This window comes from Clarias gariepinus, chromosome 20 (genome assembly GCF_024256425.1).
Source record: "Clarias gariepinus isolate MV-2021 ecotype Netherlands chromosome 20, CGAR_prim_01v2, whole genome shotgun sequence".
NCBI classification, from domain to species: domain Eukaryota; kingdom Metazoa; phylum Chordata; class Actinopteri; order Siluriformes; family Clariidae; genus Clarias; species Clarias gariepinus.
The window spans coordinates 19,741,967-19,769,255 of NC_071119.1; the positions used below are offsets into that span (position 1 = coordinate 19,741,967).

At 38.4% G+C, this 27,289-nt stretch overlaps 1 protein-coding gene across 4 annotated transcripts in view; it reads left to right on the forward strand.

The window, feature by feature from the left end:
* nrxn2b (neurexin 2b) overlaps positions 1 to 27,289 on the forward strand; it is a 703,577-nt gene that overhangs the window by 497,710 nt on the left and 178,578 nt on the right. The window contains exon 1 of one of the 4 annotated variants that reach the window (XM_053479501.1): positions 2,143 to 2,607. The exons of 2 other annotated variants lie outside the window; for them this stretch is intronic. In XM_053479501.1, the coding sequence (XP_053335476.1) occupies positions 2,286 to 2,607 (322 nt within the window). In that variant the 5' untranslated portion in view covers positions 2,143 to 2,285. Of the gene's footprint in view, positions 1 to 2,142; positions 2,608 to 27,289 lie in introns of those variants that run through there. One more of the 4 variants, XM_053479500.1, reaches the window with a different exon arrangement.

Genomic DNA, 27,289 nt, shown 5'->3' on the forward strand with positions numbered 1-27,289 from the left:
ATTGATACAACTTGTCCTTCATTTGATAGCCTGTCACATTTTTTTTTTAAATAAACAAAGAGACACATCTTCAATAGTTTGGTTTTCTTGAACTTGTGCCCAATATCGGCTCGGATTTCCGCCCCAATCTGAAAAGGCTGTCCCGTTTTTTGTGCAGTCTGAAATGCTTTTCTGCTCAGCACGGTTGTAGAGAGTAATTATCTGAGTTCAAGTTGCCTTCCTGTAGTAACGTATTTCCGCCTGGCGAACTGCCGCTTAATTGATGTTTGTTTTTCCCCACTATTTTTTGTGAATTTTAAACCAGTTGGTGAAAATTCCCAGTGAACAGCAGTTTCTCAAATCCGCATCCCTCGGAAACGTAGTCAAAATAACTAGAATCATTGTGATCACAAAAATTGTGAACATCAAGACTAATAACATATTGTAGATCTTTAAATGTTACTGTACCAAGGTTCTCTCTCAGATTTTTGCCGTACCATGCTCGGTTTGCCCATTAATTTTCCTATCAAATACAAGGGAAAGGCATAACATCAAAAAGGGCAAAAGAATTCAGCAGATATAAGATATGTGCGCTGAAAAGAAACACATAATATGCAGGAAGGGAAGAAAGAGAAGTCGAGGAGGGAAAATAAATGGAGGGGGTGAGCCTAATACAGGCTGATGATGGGGAACATTTTCTAATTTCTTAGAAATTGAGACGCAATTATTAATTTGGTAAAAAAATAAAAATAGTCGTGTGCAAATAAGCGTGCTCTCAATCCTGTATTTTTCTGCTTAATGTGTAAGACCGTTCAACATTGCGATCTACGAATTACAGCGTTGTTAATTTTGTTGTTTGTGTGCATGAGTTTGTGTGTCGGTCTGCGTACGTGTGTAAGCAAGTCTGCATGCCAGTCACCCCCTCCTCTCTGCCTCCTTCTCAGTTTCTCTCCCTCCCACCTCTCTCTCTCTCTTTCTCTCTCGCACTCTCTGTGTGTCTGCATTGCTCTATCTTTCAGTCTGAGATCGAGGCTGAGGAGCACGGAGCAACAAACCCACACACACACACACACAGACACACACCGGTCACGTTCGTAGCACTGCCATCCTCTCTTTCTCTTTTCCTCTCGTTACCGTTGCCTTTTACTCACGCTCGCTGAGGTTTTCCTACCAGCATCCCAGGACGGATTCTTCTTTTTTTTTTCCTCTCCTCTCTCATGAATCTTTGAGCGTCTCTAAGCCATATGCGCAACAGCAGCCTCCTGCGCCCGAATTCCCTGTGCACCATCTCAGCTTTTGCTGAGCAACGAAGAAACCTGGACGTTGGAGGTGTGGAAACATAAAGAGGGGGATATCAGGAGGGAGAAGGGCTTCTGGGAGAGAAGGTTGTTTTTTTTCTTTTTTAGCTCTCGTGTTGTGATGCAAAGCGGCCGGAGAGGAGACATCCGGTCGTGCTCGTCTTTTCATCCTTGATGGCAGTCGACCAGACGCACATCTGTCAGGAAAAGTATACAGCATCGGTCTTAGAGTTAGTCCGTCTCGGCTTTTCTAGTTTTTAATTTTTTTTCCCGTTTTCACTCTTTAACAGCTTTTCTGTTCTCCTCCTCGTCTCTGCTGCAGACTTTGCCGTGCTCAGTGTTCCTGTGAGGATCGCAAACTGTATTTGGCTGCTCTTCCCGATCATCTCAGATTTAATAGTTTTTTTGTTGCTGTTGTTGTTGTCTATTTTAATATATATATATTTTTTTATGTTATGTATCTGGCCATGCAATAATTAGTCTGTAATGGAGACATTTGCTTGCTAACAATGGAAAGACATTTCGATTGGAAGTGTCTTTAACATGATATCAAGCTTGATATCATGCGTTAAAATTTTTTACCTTTCAAGGCAGATGGGTGATATTTGAACAATTTCTATGAGTTCGTTTAGTTTTCAATGGCTGTCAGTTTCGGATGACAGAACACCCCAGCGTAGATCCCGTCTTCCGGTCATTGTTTATTTTTCTTCTTTTCTTCCTGTTGTTTTGGACTTTTTCAGAAAGGATCTGTTTTTGTGCCGAGCTTTGGAACATTCCGGAGGAATAAGGGATCGTGTCATCGTCGGAATACACAGCTGCAACCCCTGGAGCAGGATTCGGCTTCTGTTTTTGATTGGATATTTCGTTCAAAACGTGTATTTTTCATTTCTTTTTTTTTTTTTTGAGGAATTTATTTTCCTCTTTTATGTTTTTTTTTGCTGCTGATCTCTTGACGTATCCCCTGTCGCAAAGGGAATCTAGGAATTATGGATCCTGTATTGGTCTGATATGTCTTTCTCTTCCCATCATATGAGGAGGCAGGGCATGGAAGTCCCACTCCCCTCTCCGTTCCCTCTTGGGGCAGTTGTTTTGCTTAGCGGATCAGTACTCACCCCGCACGCCTCGCCCTCAGCCCCACCCAGAGTGTTTTGGGTCAGTTTATGGAGGCTAATCCTGTCGTTGTCATTAATAGCATTCCCTGGTCCTGCTGTTTCAGCTAGAGTCTCGTCCAGTCTTAGCACGACTCACCATGTCCACCATTTTCACAACAAACATGGCACTGTGCCAATTGCAATCAACAGGATGCCCTTCCTTACACGTGGGGGCCATGGTAGGTCACATGTTCTTCTTTTTTATTAATTATTGATTTGCTTTTTTTTTTTTTTTGGTCCCAAATAGCGAGTTTTGAGTGCACCAATTTTTGAGTTAATTGGATCTTGTTTTTTTATTGTGGTTCCTTGTTGCACAATGTGTCCTTGCCTATTGCTCTGCAAAGAAAGGTTATGACCTCTATTGTTGCATGTTAATTGCATTAAAAAGTTTCATTTAAAGCTATTGACAGCATCTTTTTCAGCATTTCACAAATCCATATTAGCACCAATAAAGGTCAAGGTACAGTACTGACATGCAGTACCCAAGCATAGTCCAATCTCAGGTCCTTGTAACGCATTATTCAAATTATGCAGCTTAACCTAGCATTTCACGTTCACGTGATGTGATAGGAACAATGCAAATGGACCTAATATTGAGTTTTGAGGAACTCCAAAATCTAAATTGTGAATGACATGCAATTAACGCTGGGATTTCTGAGTTTTTTTTTCTCAAAGAAATTGAAGTAGGAATGTTCAGAGACCCTTTTATTCAGGTGTAACATTGCAGATCTTTATGGGGATCCCCAGTAAGGCTATAGTCATAAAAGGGAATTTTAATGTAATTGTAGCTTTATGGAAAGCACTAAAATTAAGAAACACTCAATGCTTATGTGGATAAAGCATTTGGTAATTATGGTATTAATAACCTCAGCAGGCATCCCACTCAAGCAGTGTTTTAGGTCACGTTAATTTATTTTCCTGACTAAGAATTACATGAAACTTTTTTTTTTCAGTACAAAAGATTGTATATCCACATGCATATAGAGCCTTAGTTAAAAAATTTTTTTAAATAAATTTAAAATACAGGATTTTGACATAGCATATCGAGATACTGTCCCTAGTAAGTCCATTTGGTGGGGAAGTAGCTATTATATTGCAAGCTGTTATTACTATGCAATCTACATTACGAATTGAAAGGGGAAATTGTAAGCTGTAGGAGGCTGCTGTGCAGTTTATTAAAGGCTTAACATAGAGTTCATTATGTTAGAATTGGTAGATTGGTGGGTATTAAAGGTGAGAGTGGAATTGGCTAAAAGATTCCTAGTCGGTGGGTAAAAATTATAACTTGGATATCCTTCATTTAAACTGCTTTATACTGTTTGCCAGACAACAGGATTGTAAACAGGCTATGTTAAAAGTTGGTTGGATCTTTTTTTATTTGAAATTTCAAGATAGGATGACATTTCGGGTTGGCTGACCAGAGTATTTCCCATAACATTCAATGATACAACTGCTATAGAAATGTAACCAGCAGTCCAAAGTCCAATAGGCATTTTTTTAAAAAGTAAATATGAGCTTAAAGTTATTCACCATTCTTCCTCACAATCATTTATTTATTGTTCTTTGGTCAACTGCGTTCACTTGGGTTCATACTTCCATCACACCAGTATAGATCTATCAACCCTGCCCTGTAGGCTATCCCATCATTTTTTTGCGACCAAAACCCATCAAATTTGATGGCAACCCTGCTGTGACTATCATGTGAAGAGCGCCTTGGGCAGGGGAATAAGGTCAAGTCCTTGAGTAGTTCCGGTGTTCCTGATCACTGATTCAAGTGTTCAGAATCCCAGATGTATAGTTCTTTTGTCCACATTTGACATTTTGGTTTGTGAACCTTTCAGCACACCAGTAGACCTATCAGCTCCAATCAACCAATTAAATACATACATGCATTCAAATGGAAAGTGTCTAGAGCAGGGGACATGTCCTTGATTCTAGGATGCATGATCAGCTTATTCAAAGGGAATTTCACTAATCTGACCATCTGGACCAGCCTTTGAGATCATCTATTTGTAGACAATGCAGGTCATGGTTGTGTTGCTTGTGTGTCAATTTTGAGGACAGAATTGTGATAAATACTGATTTCACCGTCTTTATGCTTCAAGTGGAATTGAGCCATTCGTATTATATGTCATCCTGGGTCTCCTCTGTGGAACTGTTAATGATATAAGCAAACTCCTGGAGGGGTCTAGTGGGTGGTCATGTTTTGATGGATGTTGGCTGTAACTATTATCCCAAAACATTATGTGATTAATGGAATAAGCACCATTTTTAGGAGGTTGGGGTTATAGTAGTCCCCTTGACCTTTGAGGAAGCCCCTGCTCAACTTATAAACTTACAAGTTTCTTTATCGAAAAACAGAGCTTCCTTGGTGAAGGACCTAAAGATATAAACTTACCAAAACAGTTTATGCCCAATTCTTATCTTTGCTTCAGTCACTCTTTTCTGGACATTGCAGATAAACATAACCACTATACTGTGGTCATCCCAGGACACTTACTTCCAGTATGCTTGCAGTAAACATTCTATTAATGCACTTCATACTGTCTGATATTACAGTACATAGGCAGTATAGCAGGAGTGACCAACCCTGGTCCTCAAGAGCCGCCGCCCTACATGATTTCCAAATATCCCTGCACTACTCAATGCTGAATACCTAGATCAGGTGTGTTCAGTCAATCACAAGCTGGAAGATACCATCTTGGATAAGGGTTAAGACATAGTGAATTGGTACCTTTTAGCTTCTGATTCACTGAGGACACACCCAATCCAGGTAATCAGCAGTGAGTAATTCAGGGATAATTGGAAAACATGCAGGGCTGTGGCTCTAAAGGCCTAAGGTTGGCTTGGGTACTCCTGTATTATACTATACCTGATGTCATGTAGAAAAGTATGAGTTCGCTTTACCGAAGACACCTCGTTTCCTCTCGAGGTGTCTTCCACACTTTTTAACAGGAAGGGTTTTTTTTTCCCTCTGTTGCCACTGGCATTGCTTATTAGGAATATAGAGCTACTTCTGAAGAATTTCTGCTTCTTGGCAATGCAATGTCTACTGTTGAAAAGGCTGTACAAATAAAATGTGATTGAATTGGACATTGCCTGGTTCCTTGACACCTGCCCTAAAGACATGACCAATGATCTTGCAATTGCTTACACTTCCCACTCTTGCTCACTTCCAGAAATGCCAATTTAGGCATTATCCATGGTGCTTGGAATCTTTTTCTATGGCTATGCTTTTAAATCGAGACTAGAAGATGTTACGCTGGCAAAGAAACCTCTTAACCTTTTTGTCATCATCATAACCATTCCGGATGTTTTGAAATAGTTTGCACTATGCTAGCTGCTGTAGTTCTCACCACATGTTTTAATGTTTCTCATTATACTTTTCCTTTTTTTTACATTGTCTTGCTACCTCCTGATGCTGCTCTCATACATATCTCCGTTTATCGCCCGCTCGTTTCATCCTCTGCACCGCTTTTAGCCATAATCTGTATCAATCAAGCATCTGTGTCTGCCAAACAGGCACACACATTGCAGGCAATTGGCTTCAGCTTAGTCTGTATTGACGTTATTGGCTCTTGGCATCCCTTAGTGCTCATCCGAGAATTAAATTTATAATGCCTACCATTCGCCAGAGAACTTAGTCAAAATTTATACGCCTGGCATTGAGGCATCATTTCTCCAAAGGGAGAGAATATATAGTTTCTATCCCTCCATACCACCCTCCAACCCCCCCCCCCCCCCCCCCCCCCCACGCCCACCAGTAAATAGACACTCATATTGTGCCCTAGAGAAACTGATCCTAAGAGGTTTGAATTTAAGCACTGAGCAGTGAACTGAGATTCTTGATGTACTGAAATGGCAGGCTAAATCCAATAGACGGTCCTCTTTCTTCCCTTAAATAGTGATGTCCCTTTTTTTTTACCATCTCTGCTTTCTTTCTTTCTTCCTTTCCTTTCCTTTCTTTTTCTTCCTCTGCTGGTTCATATAATTGGATTGCAGCTCCCTTGCATCTCAAGTTGCTAAGCTGTTTAAATTTACATAATTAACATGGAAATGTTTGGCATATCCCTCCACGGATTTGAGGCTGTCAGCCGATACAGATGAAAACGTGGAGGTGAAAAAAGTAAAAATTTGAGCTTGGAAGTAAGAAAGAAGTGACCTATTTTTTTTCTCTACCAATATGATTAATTATTATTATTACTATTATTATTATTACTATTATTATTATTATAATTATTATTATTATTATTATTACTATTATTATTATTATTATTATTAGTTTGTTTGTTTCTTTGCTTGCCTAATACCATGTGTGCGCCATAAGTAGACCAGGCAATATTTCATCATCCTCTGCTGCCGTGTCAACAGCTGAAAGTTTGCCGACTCTGGGCTGTTTTGAGCACCCTTATACTGAAGACTTCTTTTTTAACCCTTCGTGGTCAGTAACGCCATAAATATTCAGTTGTGTCTCTTATACTAATGCTGTAAAGTCATTTGGAACAGCCAACATATATTTAGAATAGTTTTATTACAAGCAAACAAAATGTTAAGAGCTTTACATTTACATAACGGTATCTGGGAGATGTGCTTATTTACCCAGAGCGACTTAATTTTTTTTATTTCATTATACAGTTCCGCAATTGAGAATTAAGAGCCTTTTTTTTTACCCCTTTTTTACCAAAGTGAACTAGTTCATGTCAGGTGCTGGTGTTTAAAGGTGCAATAACGAACCTCCTAAGAACTGGCTTTGTGGTCACATCATTATGTCACTGTATACTGCACAGTACATTTGTGTATGTCTACACTTTCCCGGCAATGGTATGTTGGCTGTCTAAAAGGGTTCGGAACAAAGTAGGTCTGAAACTGGGCTCCAAAGTAGCCCTGGTGGAAAAAGGATCTTTGTGGTGAACATGGTGCTTTGGTTTGAAGCTGGGACCTCTTCGGAGTATTGTAGATATCTGCATAGGTACCTGTAGAGCCTTTTAGTACATTTATGGCATTTGGCAAATACCACCATCCAGAGCGATTTAAAGAAAAAGGATCTTTGCAGTAAGCTTTTGTTTGAACCTGGGACCTGAGTAGTAACCACTGAGCTACCCCTGCCAACCTGACCTTAGGGTACTGGGACTGGTACTGGGAGTACTGGCCAAAGTAGCCTTGGTGGAAAAGGGGTCTTTGCTGTGAACTTGGCGCTGGGGTTTTGTACCTGGACCATTCTGATCACTAATCTAATGCCAAAACATAGCTCCTATATTGCCTAAATAAGCAATATCACACAGCTGAGTTGCCATCATACACACAAGGTTGAATCCTAAATAGTGTTAAATGGAAAGCTAGTGCTATAAAGGACATATAATCCCTCCTCAGTGCTGCAAACTTAACGAATGTTAGAGCACCTGTAATGTGGAGTGATGCATATAACATCCAGGTGCTGTTATGCCTTTTTATCAGCACTTATGGAACGCCTCTCATCCAATCAGATTAATCGGTCTGAACAAACTGCTTAAATCTAACATCTTATCATAGATAGAACCTGTAGGCTGTGCAAGTATTCATCTCTCACACAGAGACTATGATGAGATCTGTTGGTCTTTTTATCTAGCCTTGAGGATAAGTAAAAGCAGTAAAAAAGAAGACAGATTGGGATTTACATAATAATAATAATAATAATAATAATAATAATAATAATAATAATTTTCCAGGTAATATTCAGTGTTCTAGTGTACTCTCAGCATCTCAAATAATTGGTTCTGATCAGATTGAAAAATTGCGAATGCTTTAAATGTGTGTGGAAGAACGATACGAGGGCTGTATATGACCCTCTCCACATCCTGTGTGATAGGAGTGTCTAGTTATTGCTGGTGATTAATAGACAGCTCTCTAGTTGATGGATGCATGGTGCGTGCTTGGTCATGAGTCCCTAAGCCGCAATTCTGCTCGCTCCGTGCAGATGTGTGTACCACAATTCATTATCCCCCCACCGAACAGCCCGCTTTTCAGTGGCGCATCCCCAGCCAGAGGATTTTGATTGGCAGCGCCGAACCCGTCTCAGCATTCTCATTCTGTCGGATCCTTGTTATTTTCGCTGCTCCTCAAAGTTCAAAGACGCAGAAAAAAAAAAAAAAACGAAAATCACTGTGCTCTATTCTGCATTATTCTGTCGACTTTCCGCAATGAGTCACGCTAACAATGCTGTCGTTTGTTTCGAAAATATTAGAGAACTCTGTCCGCGTGTGTATAAGCTACTCAATATAGCATCCCTACAATGACTTTCTGCATAGTACTGCTGTTTCTGAATATAGAATCAACATGGCCTTTTATTCCATTTGACTTTCAAGGACTTTTGCAAGCTTTGATATTCCTTCAAAGGAATAAAATAAATTTGAAATCGAGATATATATCGATTCAATGTTCCAGGTGGGCATAATGGCTTAGTAGTTAGCACTTCGGACCCACACCTCCAGGGTTGTGGGTTCGAGTTCTGCCTCGGGACTGTGCTTGGTTGGTTTCCTCCTGTTCAAAGATTAGTACACTGGAGATGCTGAATGCTAAGCGGTTGGACCAGACGAGAGGGGAAATGAGGTCGCTGCTGAGATTGTTACATAAACAGCTAATTTGTAAATTTAATATTTAGACACATTGCAGCCTAAAAAATAAGTGGTGGCTCAAGATTTTACTGTTTATATGATATAGTTCTCCCAGCATAGCCTTTTTATCTTTTGGTCACAATTATAGCTGTTGAGGTTAATTGTCCCTCATTTGAGAGCAGGTTTTTCCCCCCTTAAATCTGTTGTAAATACCAGGTTGAATAAAATATTTGAAATGGCTGAGCAAACAAGCAGATTGCTCCATCGAAACTAATATTGATATAAAGTTAAGTTCAATGATCTGAAAATCTATTGGGATCACGCCTGAAGTAAGGATTACTTTTGAAAGTTAAAATAGTGTAGGTTAATATTTGAAATGTGGTGTGTCTCAGGAAAATACGGAAAAAAAATATCAGTATTTGTCAGCAAAACTTCAGTCTGCTGTGTAAATAAAAAGAAGTTCATGGGAAATTGATCGCTCAGGGATGCAGTGAAAGAACATTCCTTCTCGATGTAATTTTACTTGGCTTTTCACTCTTGCTCTGGCAAATGCATTGGCTTTTTAAATTTAACAGATCGATGTGTTGTAACCTTTCCATTTAAAACATACAATTATAATTATTAATAAATAAATTTATGCACATTTTATGTACACATATAATCTAATTGTAGACAAACGTCTATATAATGGTTCAGACAGTTACACTGGATAACAACCTTTTTAAGCATATATATATAGCATATATATATATATATATATATATATATATATATGTATATATATATATATATATATATATATATATATATATATATATATATATGTATGTATATATATATATATATATATATATATATATATATATTATACCAGAATGAATAACATATAAAATCATATCATTGTAGACCTTAATGTTATATTGCACTACAGCACATGATGTAGTACATATGATGGGTCTTTCCATAATGACCATAGTCATAATGAAATATATAGGGTTTAATAGTTCGTATAAAAACTGCCACAACATGTCAAGCCTTTGCCTACTCTTATGGAAAACAATCTATATATTGTAAAAAATTATGCAATATATTAAATAATACATTTCCATATATAGGAAACTAGTGCTTTATATGAATGGACGATATATATTTATAATCTGCCCATAAAGTTTGTTCGAACTACATTTACATATAAGCATGTTGTAAAAAAAACAAAAAAGGATAATCAAATAATATATTATGGAAGTATATTGTTAAAAATAAAATTGCATACATTAAAATAAACATTTTAATATATGTATATAATATAGTTTAATATATTGTAACATACAATATGTCATTCTGTATATTATAAATATATTTTTAAATATGAATTTTTTTTTCTGTTAATTATTAGTTAATTTAGCAACGAGGGATATTAACATTATAAAATCTTTTCAATGCACCAGTAGATCAGGACACTAAATCATTTAATATATTGACAGTTATATATATATATATATATATATATATATATATATATATATATATATATATATATATATATATATTTTTTTTTTTTTTTTTTTTTTTTTTTTTTTTTGCAAAAGGGTATAAAAAGGATACTTTTTAACAGCAATATCAATCTCAAGGTTGTGCTGTTGTGCTGAATATCAGCCCGGATAAGTTGCGGTCATGCTGATATACTGTACAACAGCGTTTTTTTTGTTTTGTTTTTTCAATTAATTACTAACAGATTATGATTTGTTTGGTTATTTAATCAGTTATCTTGCTCTGTTAAACACGTATCCTTCCGCGACTGGCGAAACTAGCGTTGGTCTGGTGACTGACAGTTAGCAACCGAAAGTTAGTGTAATTAACAGTTGGGAAGGTAGCTTTAAATTCTTACTTTGATGTGGACTAAAGGTGAGGAGTATAACCTATGACGGTGGTGGACAGTCCGGACTGAAAAACTTACGAGATTTACTTATCTTTTCACTTTTTGCTGTTTTTAGAATATTAGCTAACTTCCAGGTTTAGAGGTTGAATCCCATATGATATAACATGGAAAACTAGTGCACTATGTAGGGTGTGTAGTTCCTTGTTCCACAACCAGTCATTGGTTAGAAAGCAATTTGGGATTCAGCCTTGGGTTAGAAGTTAGTTTGCTTTGTAGCTCGCCTTAGCCATGAGCAAGTCATGAGCAAGACGGATGGTTTAGAGACAAATCGGATTTATTACTATGGAGACAAAAGTGTTGTTTAAGATGATGTAATGATATCAGATTGCTGAATGTTTTATTGCTGAAAGTGTATCCGTGACTGGTTTTGAATGAAGACAGCTTCTCTCTCCTCTGTCCATGCTAATAACTAATAGTTAATCACTAGCAGCGTCCCAGTGCTGTTATGCTCTATTAACACCACTCTCGTTAAATGCCTCTCGTCCTCTCGATCTGAACTAACTGTTGTACAATGTGTTACTTTTAATGTGGTATTTAAACATTTTATAAATATATAAATTTTATAATAATTTATGCATAATACATTATGCAAAACTTAATGTGTTATGCATGTGTACATAATTGTGAGCAATTATAATAGTAAAAAGACATGCATGATGTCATAATGCATAATGCACTCATTTATAATTTTTTATTTTTTTTTTAGATGCTAGTAAGGTCTCTTCTGTTTGTTATTGCTCCATGAATGGAACAGGATGTGGTTTGTGTCACTTCACACATCAGGCTATATTAATTATAAGGACAGCTCCAGCAATTACATGTATAAAATAACTAACGCCCTGGAATTGATGATAGACATGTGTGTGTGTGTGTGTGTTTGTGTGTGTGTGTTTTTGTGCACAAACACAGACATTCGATGCTGCATGTCAACTGTACTGTACATATTTTGTCGATGTCAGTGGTCACAGTGCACGCACACAAACACACAGAAATCCTTTCAGCTCTCTCAGCTTTCCGAACTGTACACATCCACCTACATTTATAAACATACACAGACACATACAGTATATACCTACCTTGGTTGCCCATAGCAACTATGCGTCAGGTGTCCTTGTGTGGTGCAGCGTCTCAGAACCGAGCATGCTCCGTGGTTCAGGGCCACAATGCTTCATGACCTCACCATCAAAGCTGTGTCTCTGGAGATCTTTCTACATGACTCTGATCTTCTGTTCCCCTCCCGCAGTCTCTTTTTTCTATAAATATTATTTCCATGCGTTCTGTTATTCCCCTGCGCCCCCTGTATCATCTGCACGGTTATACTTCTCCTCACTTTCTTTATTTGATTGATTGCTTTGGCAACACCCGGTGCATAAGTCCAAAGTTTGCAACCTTGTTTGAAACTACTAATAAATATAGCACGAATCATCCCGGCTATAATGCACGTATGAGGTTGAGTCAAAAAGGATTTGCGTCTTTCCAAAGTTCAAGGCTGCTTTCTCCCCAGTCGCTGCTGTGCAGGTGTGAATGTGTTACATCAGTTCATTTGTAACTGCGGTGCTAGAAAATATAGATGCGTGTTCTGGGATTCTCAAGGGCCAGTATCGAAACATGGTAAGGAAAATGGTTCAACAATCAACAGTGAGACTCTTATTGCAAAGCTGAGGCCTAAGTGGAGGACTGCTCTCTAAGAGCATCGGGATCTTGCATACACACTTCTGCCCACACTGTCGGACTTGTCGGAGTTTTACTGAGTCAGTATGAAAGCTTGTTAACTAATGGACAAAGTGTCCTGAAAAGCTGACTCCAAAATCTTTTTTTTTTCTTTTTAACAGCTACTTTTACATTTATAATAGAGATGGACTGGTCGATTGGTGACCAGAATTGACTGGTTTTTCAGTTTGACTGGTGGTGACCAGTTGATGATCGGCTGTTCAGCCTCAGATATAAATGAGTAAAAGCCCCTGATCTGCATTTTTCTTCAAACTCTGTATTTCATCCCACTTTATATCATGATAATACCTGTCTCTAAAGATCCTGAGCGCAAATCAGTCGAAACTTTACACACAATTAACAATTTGGAGACATTTGAGGCAGTAAAATGTTGCAGTTTCTTAATAATTCTACAGGTGGTGCACTCTGAACTATTGACACAGTTATATCCCATGTAGTAGGAGTGAATGAATTACATTTATTTGCTTTTATTATATATTATATTTATTATATTTATTATATAATATATAGTACTTTAAATACTTCTAAAGTTTGTTTAAAAATAATAATTATCGCGGTTGACAGCGATTTTATCATTTTTTTGCTTAATTTTATTCGAAGTTAATTGTTAAACTCTTGTATTTAAAGTTAGTTTGTATTGTTTAAATGCTCTGCTTGATTTTAGGTAAGAAAACTAATGTTTTATATTATAAATGGTTACATTTCATTATTTATTACAACTTTTTTGATTGTAATAAGGTTTACAATTGTAACAAAATCTGGGAAAAAATGTAATATTGAATTAAGATATTTATAAAAAATCATGATATTTTTTTATATAAAAATCATGTTATTGCAATTTTAATTCAATCGATATCTGGGTATCGTGATAATACAGTATTGATTCTCATCCCTAGTGCTCAACATCTTTGCAATAAACTTTTTTTCTGTCTGCAATATTTCGGTGTTGGATTTTGCATGTGGATGTTGCATCACTAATATTTAATATTGTTTATCCCCCCCCCCCCCCCCATATTAATGGCACTAACAAAGTGACCTGTTATGTCAAACCAGGATGCACGGGTCAGGTGTAGCTCAGTGGTTGGACTACGGTTCAGAAGATCCCAGGTTCAAACCCCACAACCATTAGTTTGTTTCCCACTGTTGGGCCTTTAACCCTCAACTGCTCAGATGTATAATGAGATAAAAAAAAAAAAAATGTAATTCGCTCTGGATAAGAGTGTCTGCCAAATGCCTAAATGTAATGCACGACTTACTTTCTTCCAAAAATACAACATGAACAATCCAGAATAACTGAGCACATTATTATTATTTCAGTATAAGCATTTTATTTCCAATGGGAAGTCCTGTGCGTTGAATGTTTAAGTCTGCTAATCATCATCTGTTTAAAAAAAAAAAAAAGCTTTCTCACATTCCTAAATAGCAGTAATTTACTTAATTTCACAGCTACAACCAGCAAAAACACTACATTTACGTTTACATTTAGGCATTTGGCAGACGCTCTTCACTAAGTGCTTCACTAATGATGATTAGGCCGACCTCGCAGCAGCCAGTGCCGCAGTCAAATTCTGAGAATTTACTCATTATGTTTTCTATCTCTCTGTCCCCCAAGATAGCCCGGCTCCCACGAGGACTGGTAATGAGCCGTGTTTCTGAACGGCCCTTGTGTAGCATCAGCGATATGAGAGTCCAGGTCACTGTCTCCCAGGGGGACCACTGACTCGTCTTGGCCAACGTGTGAGGAAATCATTAGCATGCAGAAATAAGTCTTGCCGTGTATCAGAGACCAAAATCACCCGCTGTCTTGTTCTCTGCGCTCGAAACGTCCTGCGCGACCTCCCAGCCCTCCCTCTCCATCGCCACTGATTTACCGCCATGCTGTTCCACTCCAGAGGACGTGCTTGTCTAACGCCTTCCCAAGCAGCTGTCCAGTCGGTACAGGGATCGAAGCAAGGCAGTGAGGGCGTTTTGTGTGTTTCTGCAGTGCAGGTGGACGTGCTGCTGGTTTCTGGTGAAGGCGTTATCGATCACTTAAGAGAAACTGCATTGTAGCAACCCTTAGAGGCAGAGCGGGGCGGGAGAAAGATGACGAATCGATGCGAGCGGTAATCAGTGGGGAAACGGTGTATATGAGAAAGGTTTATATTTAATGTTTAATAAGTCGGTTACATGAAAGTCAGGTTAAATTCGGTTCAGTTTCGTTTTATTTGTATAGCGCTTTCAATAAACCAGAGATAAAAGTGGGAAGGAAGAACACCAGGGGATGATGGATTTAAAGACGAGTCTGATAACTAAGATCACTTTGTAAAACTTTGTATCTATTATAAAGTCACAGTAGTGCGTTGGCTTAGTTATTAGGCTCATTGGTGTTCCCTAATTCTCTGGATTGTGCCCTGCGATGGATTGGCACCACGTCCAGGGTGTACCCTGCCTCATGCCATAAGTCTCCTCGGCTAGATTCCAGGTCCCCGCAATCCTGTTGAGTGAGTGAGTGAGTGATATGTGCCAAAAATAATCGCACTTTTTTTTAATCAAATAGTGCAACGCTATAAGGAAGTATACTGCATAAAAAAAACCTTCACAGTGTCCTGGCCGTCAAGGAAATAGCAAGCTGATTAATACTTTTCGACTAACATATTAGTCTTTCCGCCCTGGCTTTCTGTTGGAAAGTACATTTCTTTGACTGATGGCACATACACAGTCGTTCAAATACCACACACACACACACACACCCACAATCTGCTATGAAAATATTATAATGGTCTGCTCCATCAATAGGCAGCGTGAGTGATGTGTGAAAGACGGGGTGGCATATTGAAATAGACTGAATCATTACTCAAGCCGTGTTTGCCAATGCCTCCTTCTGCATTCCCTAGCTTTATCAAACGATAATTATAGCAGTGTCAAGGATTCATCACTCTCTCATCATCATCCTCCTCCCGGGCGCTATGTTGCCGCAAAATCACCATATCTCAAATTACCACCTCTTTTAGTGATGGAGTCGGTGCAATGCGCAGATAAGGGGTTGGTTCCATAAAGATTATACACATACTAGAATAGTTCAGTTGGTTCATCAGGAGGAAATGTACACTGGGAACTTGCATTAAAAGCATGGGAGCTAATGCAACTAATAGCAACAAATGATACAAAAAGACTAAAATATACAGATACGGATTAATTACCTCAAAATACGGTGACGATTTATGCCGGAAATTCTTCAAGTATATTCCTTGTTATGTTTTTCAATCCTATTCTTTAATTTTAACATCAAGAGAAAGAAGCGGAAAAACATCTGAAAACTTTCCAGCTGTTATAACTTAAGTGATACCATGAAGTTTTTCTTGAAGCTATACTTGTTTTCCACATCAGCATCCTAAAAATAGTAATATTTAGCACTTTAACACCTCCAGGGTCAGGGTTCGATTCCCCTCCTCGGGCCTGAGTTTGTATGTTCTTCCCATGCTTGGTGGGTTTCCACCAGGTACTCCGGTTTCCTTCCACAGTCCAAAGACATGCGGAGTGGACTAATTGGCGTTCCTAAATTACCCATAGTGTGTGAATGAGCATGAGTGAGTGTCAGTAATTTGGGAAAATATCCTAAACCTATACACTTACCAGCGACTTCATTAGCTATACCTGTTTAACTTCTCATTATCGCCAATATCCAATCAGCCAATCACATGGTAGAAACTCAACGCATTTAGGTGTATAGACACGGCCAAGACGGTCTACTGAATTTGAAGCCAAGCATCAGAACGTGAAAGACAGGCAAGTTAAATGACTTTCCACAATACATGTTTGTTGGTGCCTGGCACTGAGAATCTGAGAAATTTCGAAACTGCTGATCTACTGTGATTTCCACACACAACCATATATAGGGTTTACAGAGAATAGTCTAAAAAAGAGAAAAATATCCAGTGAGCAGCATTTCTCTGAGTAAAATACGTTATTGATGCCAGAGGTCAAAGGAGAACCGCTAGACTGGTTTGAGCTGAACGGAAAGGCAATGGTAACTCAAATAATGCAACAACATCTTGTTACAACAACGGTAAGCCAAATAGCATCTCTGAATGCACAACACATCAAACCTTGAAGCAGAAGGGCTACAGCAGTAGAAGACTGCAGTACACCGTGTCAGCTAAGAACAGGCAGAAAATCGAGGCTATGATTTACACGGACACCCCCAAAAATTGGACAATAGACAAAAAAAAAATTGGAAAAACGTTGAGTCTCGACTTCGTGACATTCGAACAGTGAGGGTCATAACTTGGCATCACCAAGATCCATCCTGCCTCGTATCAACATTTGTTGATTGTTGAATTGGTAGGTTGTTGGAGGTGTAATGGTGTGGTTACCACTTTACCACTTGGGCATTGCTTAAATGTCGCAGCTCAATACTCATCAAGTATTGTTGTCACAAAGCCTAAATCATCTTAAACTGGATTCTCTGGTCACTGTACTCAAATGGCCTCCACAGTCACGCTTACAGTCACTGATCTCAATCCAATAGAGCACCTTCAGGATTTGGTGGAATGGTAGACTTAAATCATGGATGTGCAGCCAATAAATCTGCAAACTTGTTGAATCTATACCACCTTGGCACCTTGTTGAATCTATACCATGAAGAATTAAGGCAGTACTGAAGGCAAACAATGGTTCAACCCATTACTAGTTACATAATGTATACGTTACATAATGAATGAAAACCTACATAATTAATTAAGTTTGTGACTAACTATTGCGATTGAACACGTGCGAATGCATGTTCATATCTTTGAAATGTTTGTATGTAGGGGTCTTCCCATACTTTGATGTCGTTGTAACTGATTACTTATTTACTTAAGCAAGATTCTGACCTGAAAATGCAATTTAATGTGTTTATAAAACTCATTCTTAACTTCATAGCATGCCACAATGCATGTACAAAGCATACCTCTATATACTGTACACAACATCTTTTCGAACAATATACGACTTCACAAGTTAAGTAGATTGCATCATGCATTACAATATCTGTTCACAAGTGCATTGTTATTTCTTACGGCATGCTGTAGGCTTTTGATTCTTATAACACATTATGTGTATCCTTTATTGTTAGTACATACACATACAGTATTTAATAATACTCATGTCAGCAATTATTATGCACATTCCAAGGAAGGTAGAAATATCAGGTTATGAAAATAACTTGATATTTCTAATTAATTAAATTAACTCGACAAAAAAAAAAGATTGTGACTTCTGACTGACATGATCAGATTTTTCCCTTGTACGTGTTTGTACATACTATATTATTCACAGAGATTGTGGATTTCACGGTTTCCTCCGAAACTGAAGACACTTTTGCAAAGACAGACCCTTTGTCCTGCATGTTTTTTTTCTCCCCTTCCTGTGTTGAAAGATGAGCCGACGTGACAGCTCGGGAGACTTCAGTTTGCAGAGCTTTAGAGTGACTGAGAGTACGGCTGATGCAAGCTCGGTGTTAATTATTAATTAGGGTTGATATTAAAGTGCCGCTATGCGAGGCTGCACACTGATTCCTGCTGCTTGTGGAAGCCGCACACATTAATAAACAAGGCCTATTAGATTATGCATGGGTTTAGCACCGTCTTAGGGAAAAAGAAAAAAAAAAAGGATTTCTGTTTCTGCTTTTGAATATTCATGCTTTGGTTTGTTTTGTATTGGGATTTCAAGATGATAGAGTGGAAGAGGAGCAAATATGACACGGTTCGAGTTTACATGGGTGTATTCTCTTATGTGCATGGCTCAGCTGGTGAGATGCGTCTCTGGTCCCACTGGCTGTCGCCATTTAGGAAAGCATTAAGTCTCAATAGGATGATTCAGCGATGATGAGCACGGCGGGTGCAACACAAACAAGCGAATATGAGAAATAATAACGGTGTCGTCTGCAGGGCGGATGGGTCAGCTATTGACCTTTGGGCTGGGGGCAAACTGGTTATTATTCATTAAGCATTCAGGCACGAACAAAGTTTAACATGTAATTTTAAATAACACGATCTGCCCACGCGCCGAAACAGGCAGGGATTAATATGTGCTGAGAATTCACCTGTAAAACAACTCGTGATTACAATCGTAATTATGTTTATTCGTCTCATTCCTTCCTTTGTTCCTCTGTGTAAAATCGAGGTGTTGTTACAGATGGCGCCTTGTGGGAATATCAGCTTGGGCTCGCTTTCTTGTTGGCACAGCAACTTGTCTCGTTGTTGATCGTCGCTGGAAACAGGTGCAGAGGATTTTCCTTGCGATTTCGTGTGATTCACATTCTCGGTTGGAAAGCACAGTGCAGATTACAGGCTACTGCAAGTAAAACTGAATAGAAACACGGAGCATTCTACTTTTCCTCTTTGTGCTGCTAGACATTTTTCCCCTCATGTTTTTTTGTTTTGGCTGTCATTTTTGTTAATTAAATGATGGCACAGTAAAAAAAAAGTTTTTTGTCAAAGGTTGTATCTGCCTAAAACTAAGACCCGCTATAATCAGACGTTTTTTTGTATTACGTTTTTACAATAAAAAAATAAATAAAAGAGGGGGCGCTAACTTTTAAACATGACTGAATCAAAGCCTATATGTTATCTCAAGCTTGACCAAACAAATGTTTGAAAACCTTATTAAAATATGTTCAGTAGTTTTTATGTGATGCGTGCACAAACAAACAGACAGACAAAAATTTCAAAAATAACCTTGATGTGTTCTATTACTCATCTTAGATCCCCCCCCAAAATAATTTTTTTGCAAATGTACAGACACGCCAACTTTCATTATATGAAATGTTTCATTATATGTATAGATACTGTATATGGTTACCAGCTATGATTCACACACTACGGGCAATTTGGGAATGCCAATTAGCCTAGAGGTGCAAGGTGACAGTTGTATCCCTTAAGCCACCTTGCCACCATATATACAAATATATGGTGGCACGGTGGCTTAGGGGTCGGGGTTTAATCCCCACATCAGGTCAGTTTGCATGTTCTCTCAAGTCCATGCTTGGTGGGTTTCCTTTCACAGTCTAAAGACATGCAGGTTAGGCTAACTGGCGTTTCCAAATTGCCCGTATTGTGTGAATGACAATCGGGCGTCGAGCTGGTAACCCGACCCCTTAAGTATCTGCCATAGATATATCTCCAGCCAATATGGGGAGTATCTGTTGCCCAAATTGTTGGATGGCACATGGGCAGACCAAAACACCTATGTGTGTGTGTGCTGTTGTGTGCATGCACACATACTTAAAGAAAGTAAAAATCAGAGCCATTACTCTTTCCATGATGCATCTGCGCCAGCATTTCTGTTGAAAAAAAAAAACCTCCTCAATTACATTCTGTTTCCCCCTCGTTTCCCTCGACCGCATTATCCCAAGCACAACACTTCAGATCTCATAAATTCAAGAAAATACTTTTTTTTTTCTTCTTTCTTTCATAACAACTGATTACTGAGTAATAGACTTTCTGAAGATGGCTATGTTTCAGAACATTACTCTGAACCTATCATAACGCATTTACATACACTGCAAGGTGCAGGTTCGGGGTGTTGGTTTCCAGTCCACTGCTCCACAATGTATAAGAATGTCATCAGCCACATAATGTAGATCCTATATTCTCTAGATGTCTGCTATAGGGATGAGGGGAAAATAGCTGTCAAAAAAAAAAAAAAAAAACACTGAAGCTTTGCCCTAAGCATGAACTTCAATTTTGGCTGTACACTTCCTGACCGTCTAGCTGCCCTTTGACTATAACTATTATGTGGGAAATTGCTGCATAGTGTAGCCATCTATGTCTTCTTCATATTTCTTTCCTAGGAAATATCATGGCTGTGTCTACTGTCTCGCCTCAGAGCGGAAGGCGGCTCAGAGAAGGTCAATATTTGCTCAGTAGTTACAAGGCTCTGCAGCTGACCTTGCCTAGGGTAAGCAATATGTGTGTGGTTAAGAGGAGAATGGAGCAGGAAAGGTTATAGACGCATAGTGTTTTTTTATTTCCTAGTGTTGAGCTTTTTATGTAAGACTAATCAAATGTTCTTGTATAATATGTCATTTATGCCAGTCGTTTATTATCATACAGTATTATTGCTATACAATTAATAACTATAGCACATACACTAACATGAGCAGTCATTACAGTGACAATATGTAGTGATGGTAAGAGCGCAGCTGCCTGCCAAAACCTACACTCAAATCCAGTCACAGAAGTGCATTGTTCGTGTTGTCGTTCGAACTTTCATTACTCTAGTTTACATGAGTCCCAGCTTATTACATTTTACATACACCCTTATCCAGAGCGACTTACATTTTTACCTCATTATCACATCTGAGCAGTTGATGGTTATGGGCCTTGCTCAAGAGCCCGACAGAGACAACTCGGTGGTTGTGGGATTCGAACCTGGGCCCTTCTGAACCGTAGTCCAATGCCTTAACCACTGACCCTACCTTCGAAAAGGTTCAAGACTCACCTCACTAAGTTTGCTCACAGATAACATGAGCTGCGACGGTAATTAGCTTCTAGTACAAAGCTGGACCGTAAATCCCTCTCCAACCCCCTGGAACAAGAGCACTTACTTGGTGTGTGGAACAAGGGATTCTAGCACACTCTACAAAAACCATTTTAGCTTTCTATTCAATGCTATTTGGGATTCAGAAGAGGAGAACTGAAGACTTTACAAGTCTCAAAGCTACATACTATAGTGCCAGCAAGAATTCACTTTTGTCAAAGATTGTTTAACTAGCTAACCTAATAACTTTACCTAATAACCTAATAAAATGTTAAGCAGTAATAATATACAGTAAGTTTTTTCCACATGTTCTAGAAAACTTATGTTACTTTATTATGAATCGACCATATTATAATTTTTCCTCAAAAAAAGCTGGAAGTACTGTGGTACTGTAGCTATAACAATGTAATTCCTGTCCAACCTCTAGTTTGTCCTTTTTGGGGTAACTCAGTGGTTGGGCAGTTGATTACTGGTCAGAAGGTCCCAGGTTGAAACCAGGCTTCACCCAGCTTTCACCGTTGCTAGGCGCTTAACCATCAACTGCTCATGTGTATAATGAAATTTCAACAAAAAATATAAGTAGCTCTGGATAAGGCCATGTGCCATTTGGCATAATTTTAAAAGTAGCTAAAATAGCTAAGCATAGTGCAATTGGTGCAAATCCGTCCATCCTGAACATTTCCCGTGGAAAACTTTAGCTCTATTACCTCTGACAACGGAGACTCCTCCCCCTTTTTGACTTACATACAGATCGTCCATGTTCCGACCAGAATCCAGCCTCCGGTGTTAGCGATATAATTAGAAAATCGAGTTTGGCGTTTGACCTGCTGCGGAAATTAAGCTGTTAAGATTTGCTCGCATTAATTATTTGTTGAGTTCCTTCGAATAATACGAGCCCACGTGTCATTTCTTGTGTACAGCGCTGGAGGCGAAAACCTGATGCTGCAGCACATTATTCTTTCATTAGCAGGGCAGTGGAGATATGAAATTACATCTAAACTGTTTGTTTGTTCTCCTACTCTCTCGAATATGCCTCTCTCCATAATGGGTTCAGAAGTTATCCTCTCCTCGGGAGGCATGATCAGCGTGCTCTCCTGCAATTCGAGCGGATCTTTGATGGATTTTTTTCCTTCTCTTTTTTCCAAGCTGGTTGCTACAGTAGCCTTTTTAAATCCACTCTCTCAATTAATGTGATGAATGAAATGGAGAACTCTGAACTTCTTCTCCATTTCCTGTTCCTCTACTGTAAGTCCATCTCGCTTCGTGAGACAAGGTTGGCTTGGTTTGTTTGTCTTTCTCTCTTTGCGCAACGTAATATGTTTCCATGATGATTTGCAATATAAAATCTTGAGCGGAATATCAAACCGAGCCCTGAACTTCTGAACCGCCAAAAGGGACCACGGCTCCGTCTTGGAGTTTACTACTGACGTATTCGGCACAAATCTAATAAATGCTTTTCTCCAAAGCTAATTATACTTTATTTCATATTACTGTAGCAGCCTTCGTACCTCTGGGACTCGTACGTCTGCATCAGGGAATCACGTGGCTCTATCATCTAACTCTCTTTCTCTCTCTCTCTCTCGTCTTACACTGCTGTGTATCGCTTTTTCACATTGGGGTAAACACTTTCCCTGGTCTGGCCCTGGGAAAATGTTTCATACAGCTTCCTGCCGGGGGCGGGGAGCGGTGTGAGACACATTTAAACAGTTTCATGATTTGTAGAGGCATGTAAAGTGCTCGTTGTCGTATCGGTATATCAATCACACCATTAAACGGGCCCTCCCCGAGTCGTACAAAAGGAAAGCGCAAAAACAGCAGTGCTAATTGAATTTCCTATAGTGTACTCCAACCATCATTAGGAAAATGCACTATAGATTGCAATGTATGCAATCATTTTTCATCTTATAGCAGTTTGAGCAATCTCAAATATAGAAGTTGCATTTTGGGATAAAAGGGCTTTTTACAAGCCCAAAAAAAAACCCCAGCTATAACAATACAGTGAGATTATGTCATCAGAGAGTCTCTCACTAAGAGCCTGAAATTTTGGCCCGATCTCTGAAATCGTTCCCTCTGGCTCAGGGCTTGATTACTATTTCATCAGACAAAGACACCCCCACCCCGACCCCTTTAAAAAATGGCACTTTTAGACTTTCTTTCGCTTGCTTGACCCTAGGACTGCAAAATCGAGCTCCGCGAAATATCTATCAGGCCGAATCCCGAAGGAATAAGAAGCCGCTTGGCTGTTCGTTTCTGCCTAATGGCCGCTACGTGATTGACTTCCTTAATAGTAAATGTTAATTAAACTCCAACATGAGAGAGTTTGTTGCTCTTAAGGACTCCTTTGCTAAGTGGAATTTGATTGGGTTACTTTCCCGCTGTTTCATTTCTCTGCCAAATGTCAACACGGAGAATATATCGTAACGCCGTGTTAATAAAGCTGCCTGAAGCTGACATAAGTCATATGTTATTATGTTATTATGTGTTACCAAACCAGTGTCAGGACTCTGTAATATGAATGACAGATCACCACAGCTGAACTATCTAATCTCTTATTATACCATCAACCACCAAGCATAAACCAGCATAGAGCTGCTGTTCTATACCATGTCTAGCAAAATCTATCAGGATATCAGCGTATAATATTCAATATTTTAAGTTATATTGAGATATTTTTCTTGTTATTGTCGGATCAATATTGATGTCTCAGTTGTTGTTTCTAATAAATTATCTGCTGCTGATATTGCAAAAAATATTTTTAAAAGTTCCAGAATTTAAATAAAAATAAAGGCACCGGTTTCTATGAAGCCCATATTCATATTCATAAATCATTACAACTTGCTTATCATTACTTTGATGTTTGTCAATTATACGTTTTAATACTAAGGTAACAATTTCTCTGAAGGAAACATCTACGTACAAAGACTTTCTTAACAAGTTATAACACACTCATAAATCATCCTGATTGTAGTTAGTAAGTAGCGCTTGTGAGGCATTATACAGAGAGATTTTATCAGAAAATGAAACATGTTTAATATTTTTGTTAACACTCAATGGAAGTTATATAGACAGTATAATAAACTTTGGACGCATTCATATGATGTTATAATGCTTTATTGGGAATTAGATTTTATTCTGATTATGGATTATTATCTTTATTACATATAAACTCTTAACATGATGCATTATAAATAGTGTTCATAACACTTTATATGACCAAATCCCATTTTGAATAGTGAGACATTATAATGCTGATATAATGTCTTATACAGTAGGCATTACTTATACAATAATTCATAATTGTAACATGTTTAATGCAGTGTAAACAATGCCACAACCAGTAATGATGTTTCATAAATCATTATAATGCTTCATGAACCCCTTATAATGTTAGAAATGTTTCTATAAGTCATTAAACATATAGCCTTAAAAAAGCTAAAAAGCTATAATCATAAACTGCTAGCAATGCAGTACCGTGAGTAAATCATTTATAAACTATGACCTGTAATGCATTTTCATAAGTAGACATAACAATGTGTAAAATGTCCTATAAAATTCATGTTATAAAGGTAGTCATAGACCATTATGCTGTACTGTACATATGGCCTTTATAACAAAAGTGTCCAGTTTCCAGCTTTATGAGGCATTATTAGAGTTTATGAAATGCTTATAAGGGATCATTACTTCCTTTATCATGCCAGGGTAAAATGAAAGTTCTCACGGCATACTGCAGATTGTAGACGTCCCGTTCATAAATCTGAATACATTTATTTCACCCTTTTTTAGTCTTATCTGAAATCTGAAATAAGCTTTTTTTTTTTTTTTATCATACCTGGTCAGCAGGTCTGTACACAACACTGATCCTGAATCAGTAAAAAAAAAAAAATTAAAAAGCAGCTTGTACCTGCATAATTATTGTTGGCTATGACCTGACCACGACATAGCCCTTTCTCCATAATTACCTGTCAGACTCATTAGAGAGTCTGTTGAAATTTGCCGGATAAAGGTTGCTGAATGGCGGCAGTGGAGTGGACGCAGTCAAATCAAACGGCATCAATAGGCAGCGAGGCAGCAGGGGCACCAGACGTGACCTCGGTGCTCTAATAGGACTAGATGGTGGAAGACATTGTCAGTATTTTTCAAGGAGCTGACGTAATACAGCAGCCCGAGCGGAGAGGGAGGTGAATAGATAAAATGAATGAAAGAAAATCAAGAACAAGTGTGTAGTTTTGTAAATCCGTGCCAATTTTCCCATCGTTTATATAAAATCAACTATTGGAAACACTAAATACTTGGTGCGCACATACTAGCGTATAAGTATGTACAGCCGTCTGAGGTCCTTAGGGACTGGTACACTATTATGCGTTGTGGGATCACCTTAGAGATTTGTATTCACATGGGAGCTACCAGAGGGTTCATGTAGTGATGGGAAGTTTCTTGAAGTGATTCAGTTCTTTGAATCATGGTGATCAAAAATGAATGAATCTTTTTTTTTGAGTCATTAAGTTCCTTGTTTTTTTTGACTCAGACTAGAAGACTCATGAGAAGAGCCGCTCAATTCTGTTTACTGTGTAATGCAGAGTAATGGGAGTCACGTGACAAAAGATCGAACGATTCAGACCAAAAGACTCGAAAGGTAACTACAATTATAACTACTGTACTACTATAATAAACAGTCTGTTTCCTGTACATGACCTACGAATCACTCTCTGAGACGACTCGTTCTTCTGAGTCACGTTAAAGACTCGTTCAAAAAGAATGAATCGTTCATGAACGACTCATCACTATTCTCATGATAAAGTCAAATTCATCAGGGTTTTTATTTGGGAATATTTTCTATAATGGTCCTATTATAATAATATAATGTATAACCATGTCATCATAAACTATGAAGACATTCATAGGGTCATACAGGCATTAATTCATCATAAGGCATCATAATATACCATGCGTTGTTATGTTTATTGATGTACTGCAACTCGATTACAGTAATTTATAGCTGTGGTTATAATGCATCATAAATGTTGGGACTGTATCACAAATTTATGAAAACACTGAGGTCTCGCACCTTCAGGGTCAAGGGTTCGATTCCCAACCCAGGTCTGAGTGCATCGAGTTTATATTTACAATGTTCTTCCCATGCTTGGTGGGTTTCCTCCGAGTACTCTGGTTTCCTCCAACAGTCCAAAGACATGCAGATTAGGTTAATTGCCGTTTCCAAATTGCTCGTAGTGGGTGAATGACAATTAGACGTCCAGCTGGCAACTCGACTTCACTTGATCTGCCGAATGGCACATGGATGGACAAAAATTCCAATGATGGACCAAAAAAAAAAAGTCTCCGGGGATAGGCTCAAGTTCCTTATAGATTTTGATCTTAATAGAGTTACAGCAGTTGTCCTTTGTAATTTAGATGAAAATAGATTATAGCTTAGCTGGTTAAAAAGCGGAGATCATCTACCAAACAATTAGGCTGTAGTTGGATAATTAGGGCTTTCCAAGCTGTGCATCTCTTTCTCTCGCACACATTCTCTCTCTCTACCTTTGTGTGTGCGGGTGTTTAAGGCAGGCCGTTTGGTGATGTTCGCACACACCATCGCTGTTTGCCAAACCTATTATACAACCATGTCCCACGTCTTAAATTGCTTTATTTCTGCTGACGCCTGCTCGGCTACGCACAATTTGCATGCCGTTCAAGGAGTAGAAGTAGACAAAGATTCAGCATGAGCTGTAGAAAAAGAGAGAGAGAGAGAGAGAGAGAGAGAGTATGGTGGTAGGAAACCAGAGAGTGTGAAAGCAAGACTGAACAGTGGGAAATAGCTTCTGATTACTGTAGCATCACATACTTTAAATCATAAAAAACAAATGTGATTTAAACAACGATTTCAATATTTTTTTCTTTTCTTTTTTTTTTTTTTCCCCTCGGGCAGCAATTCTTTTTACTTGTGCACTACAGCTTTGGAGAATGGTGTAATTATGTCCTTATTGTATTAATTTTACTGTATAGTGGCTTTGTGTAAATCATGTAAATGTGGGAAGTGCCTCAGCATATGTACAGTTAGCGGCATTTTCATTTAGTATATTCCTTGTTATTGAATAA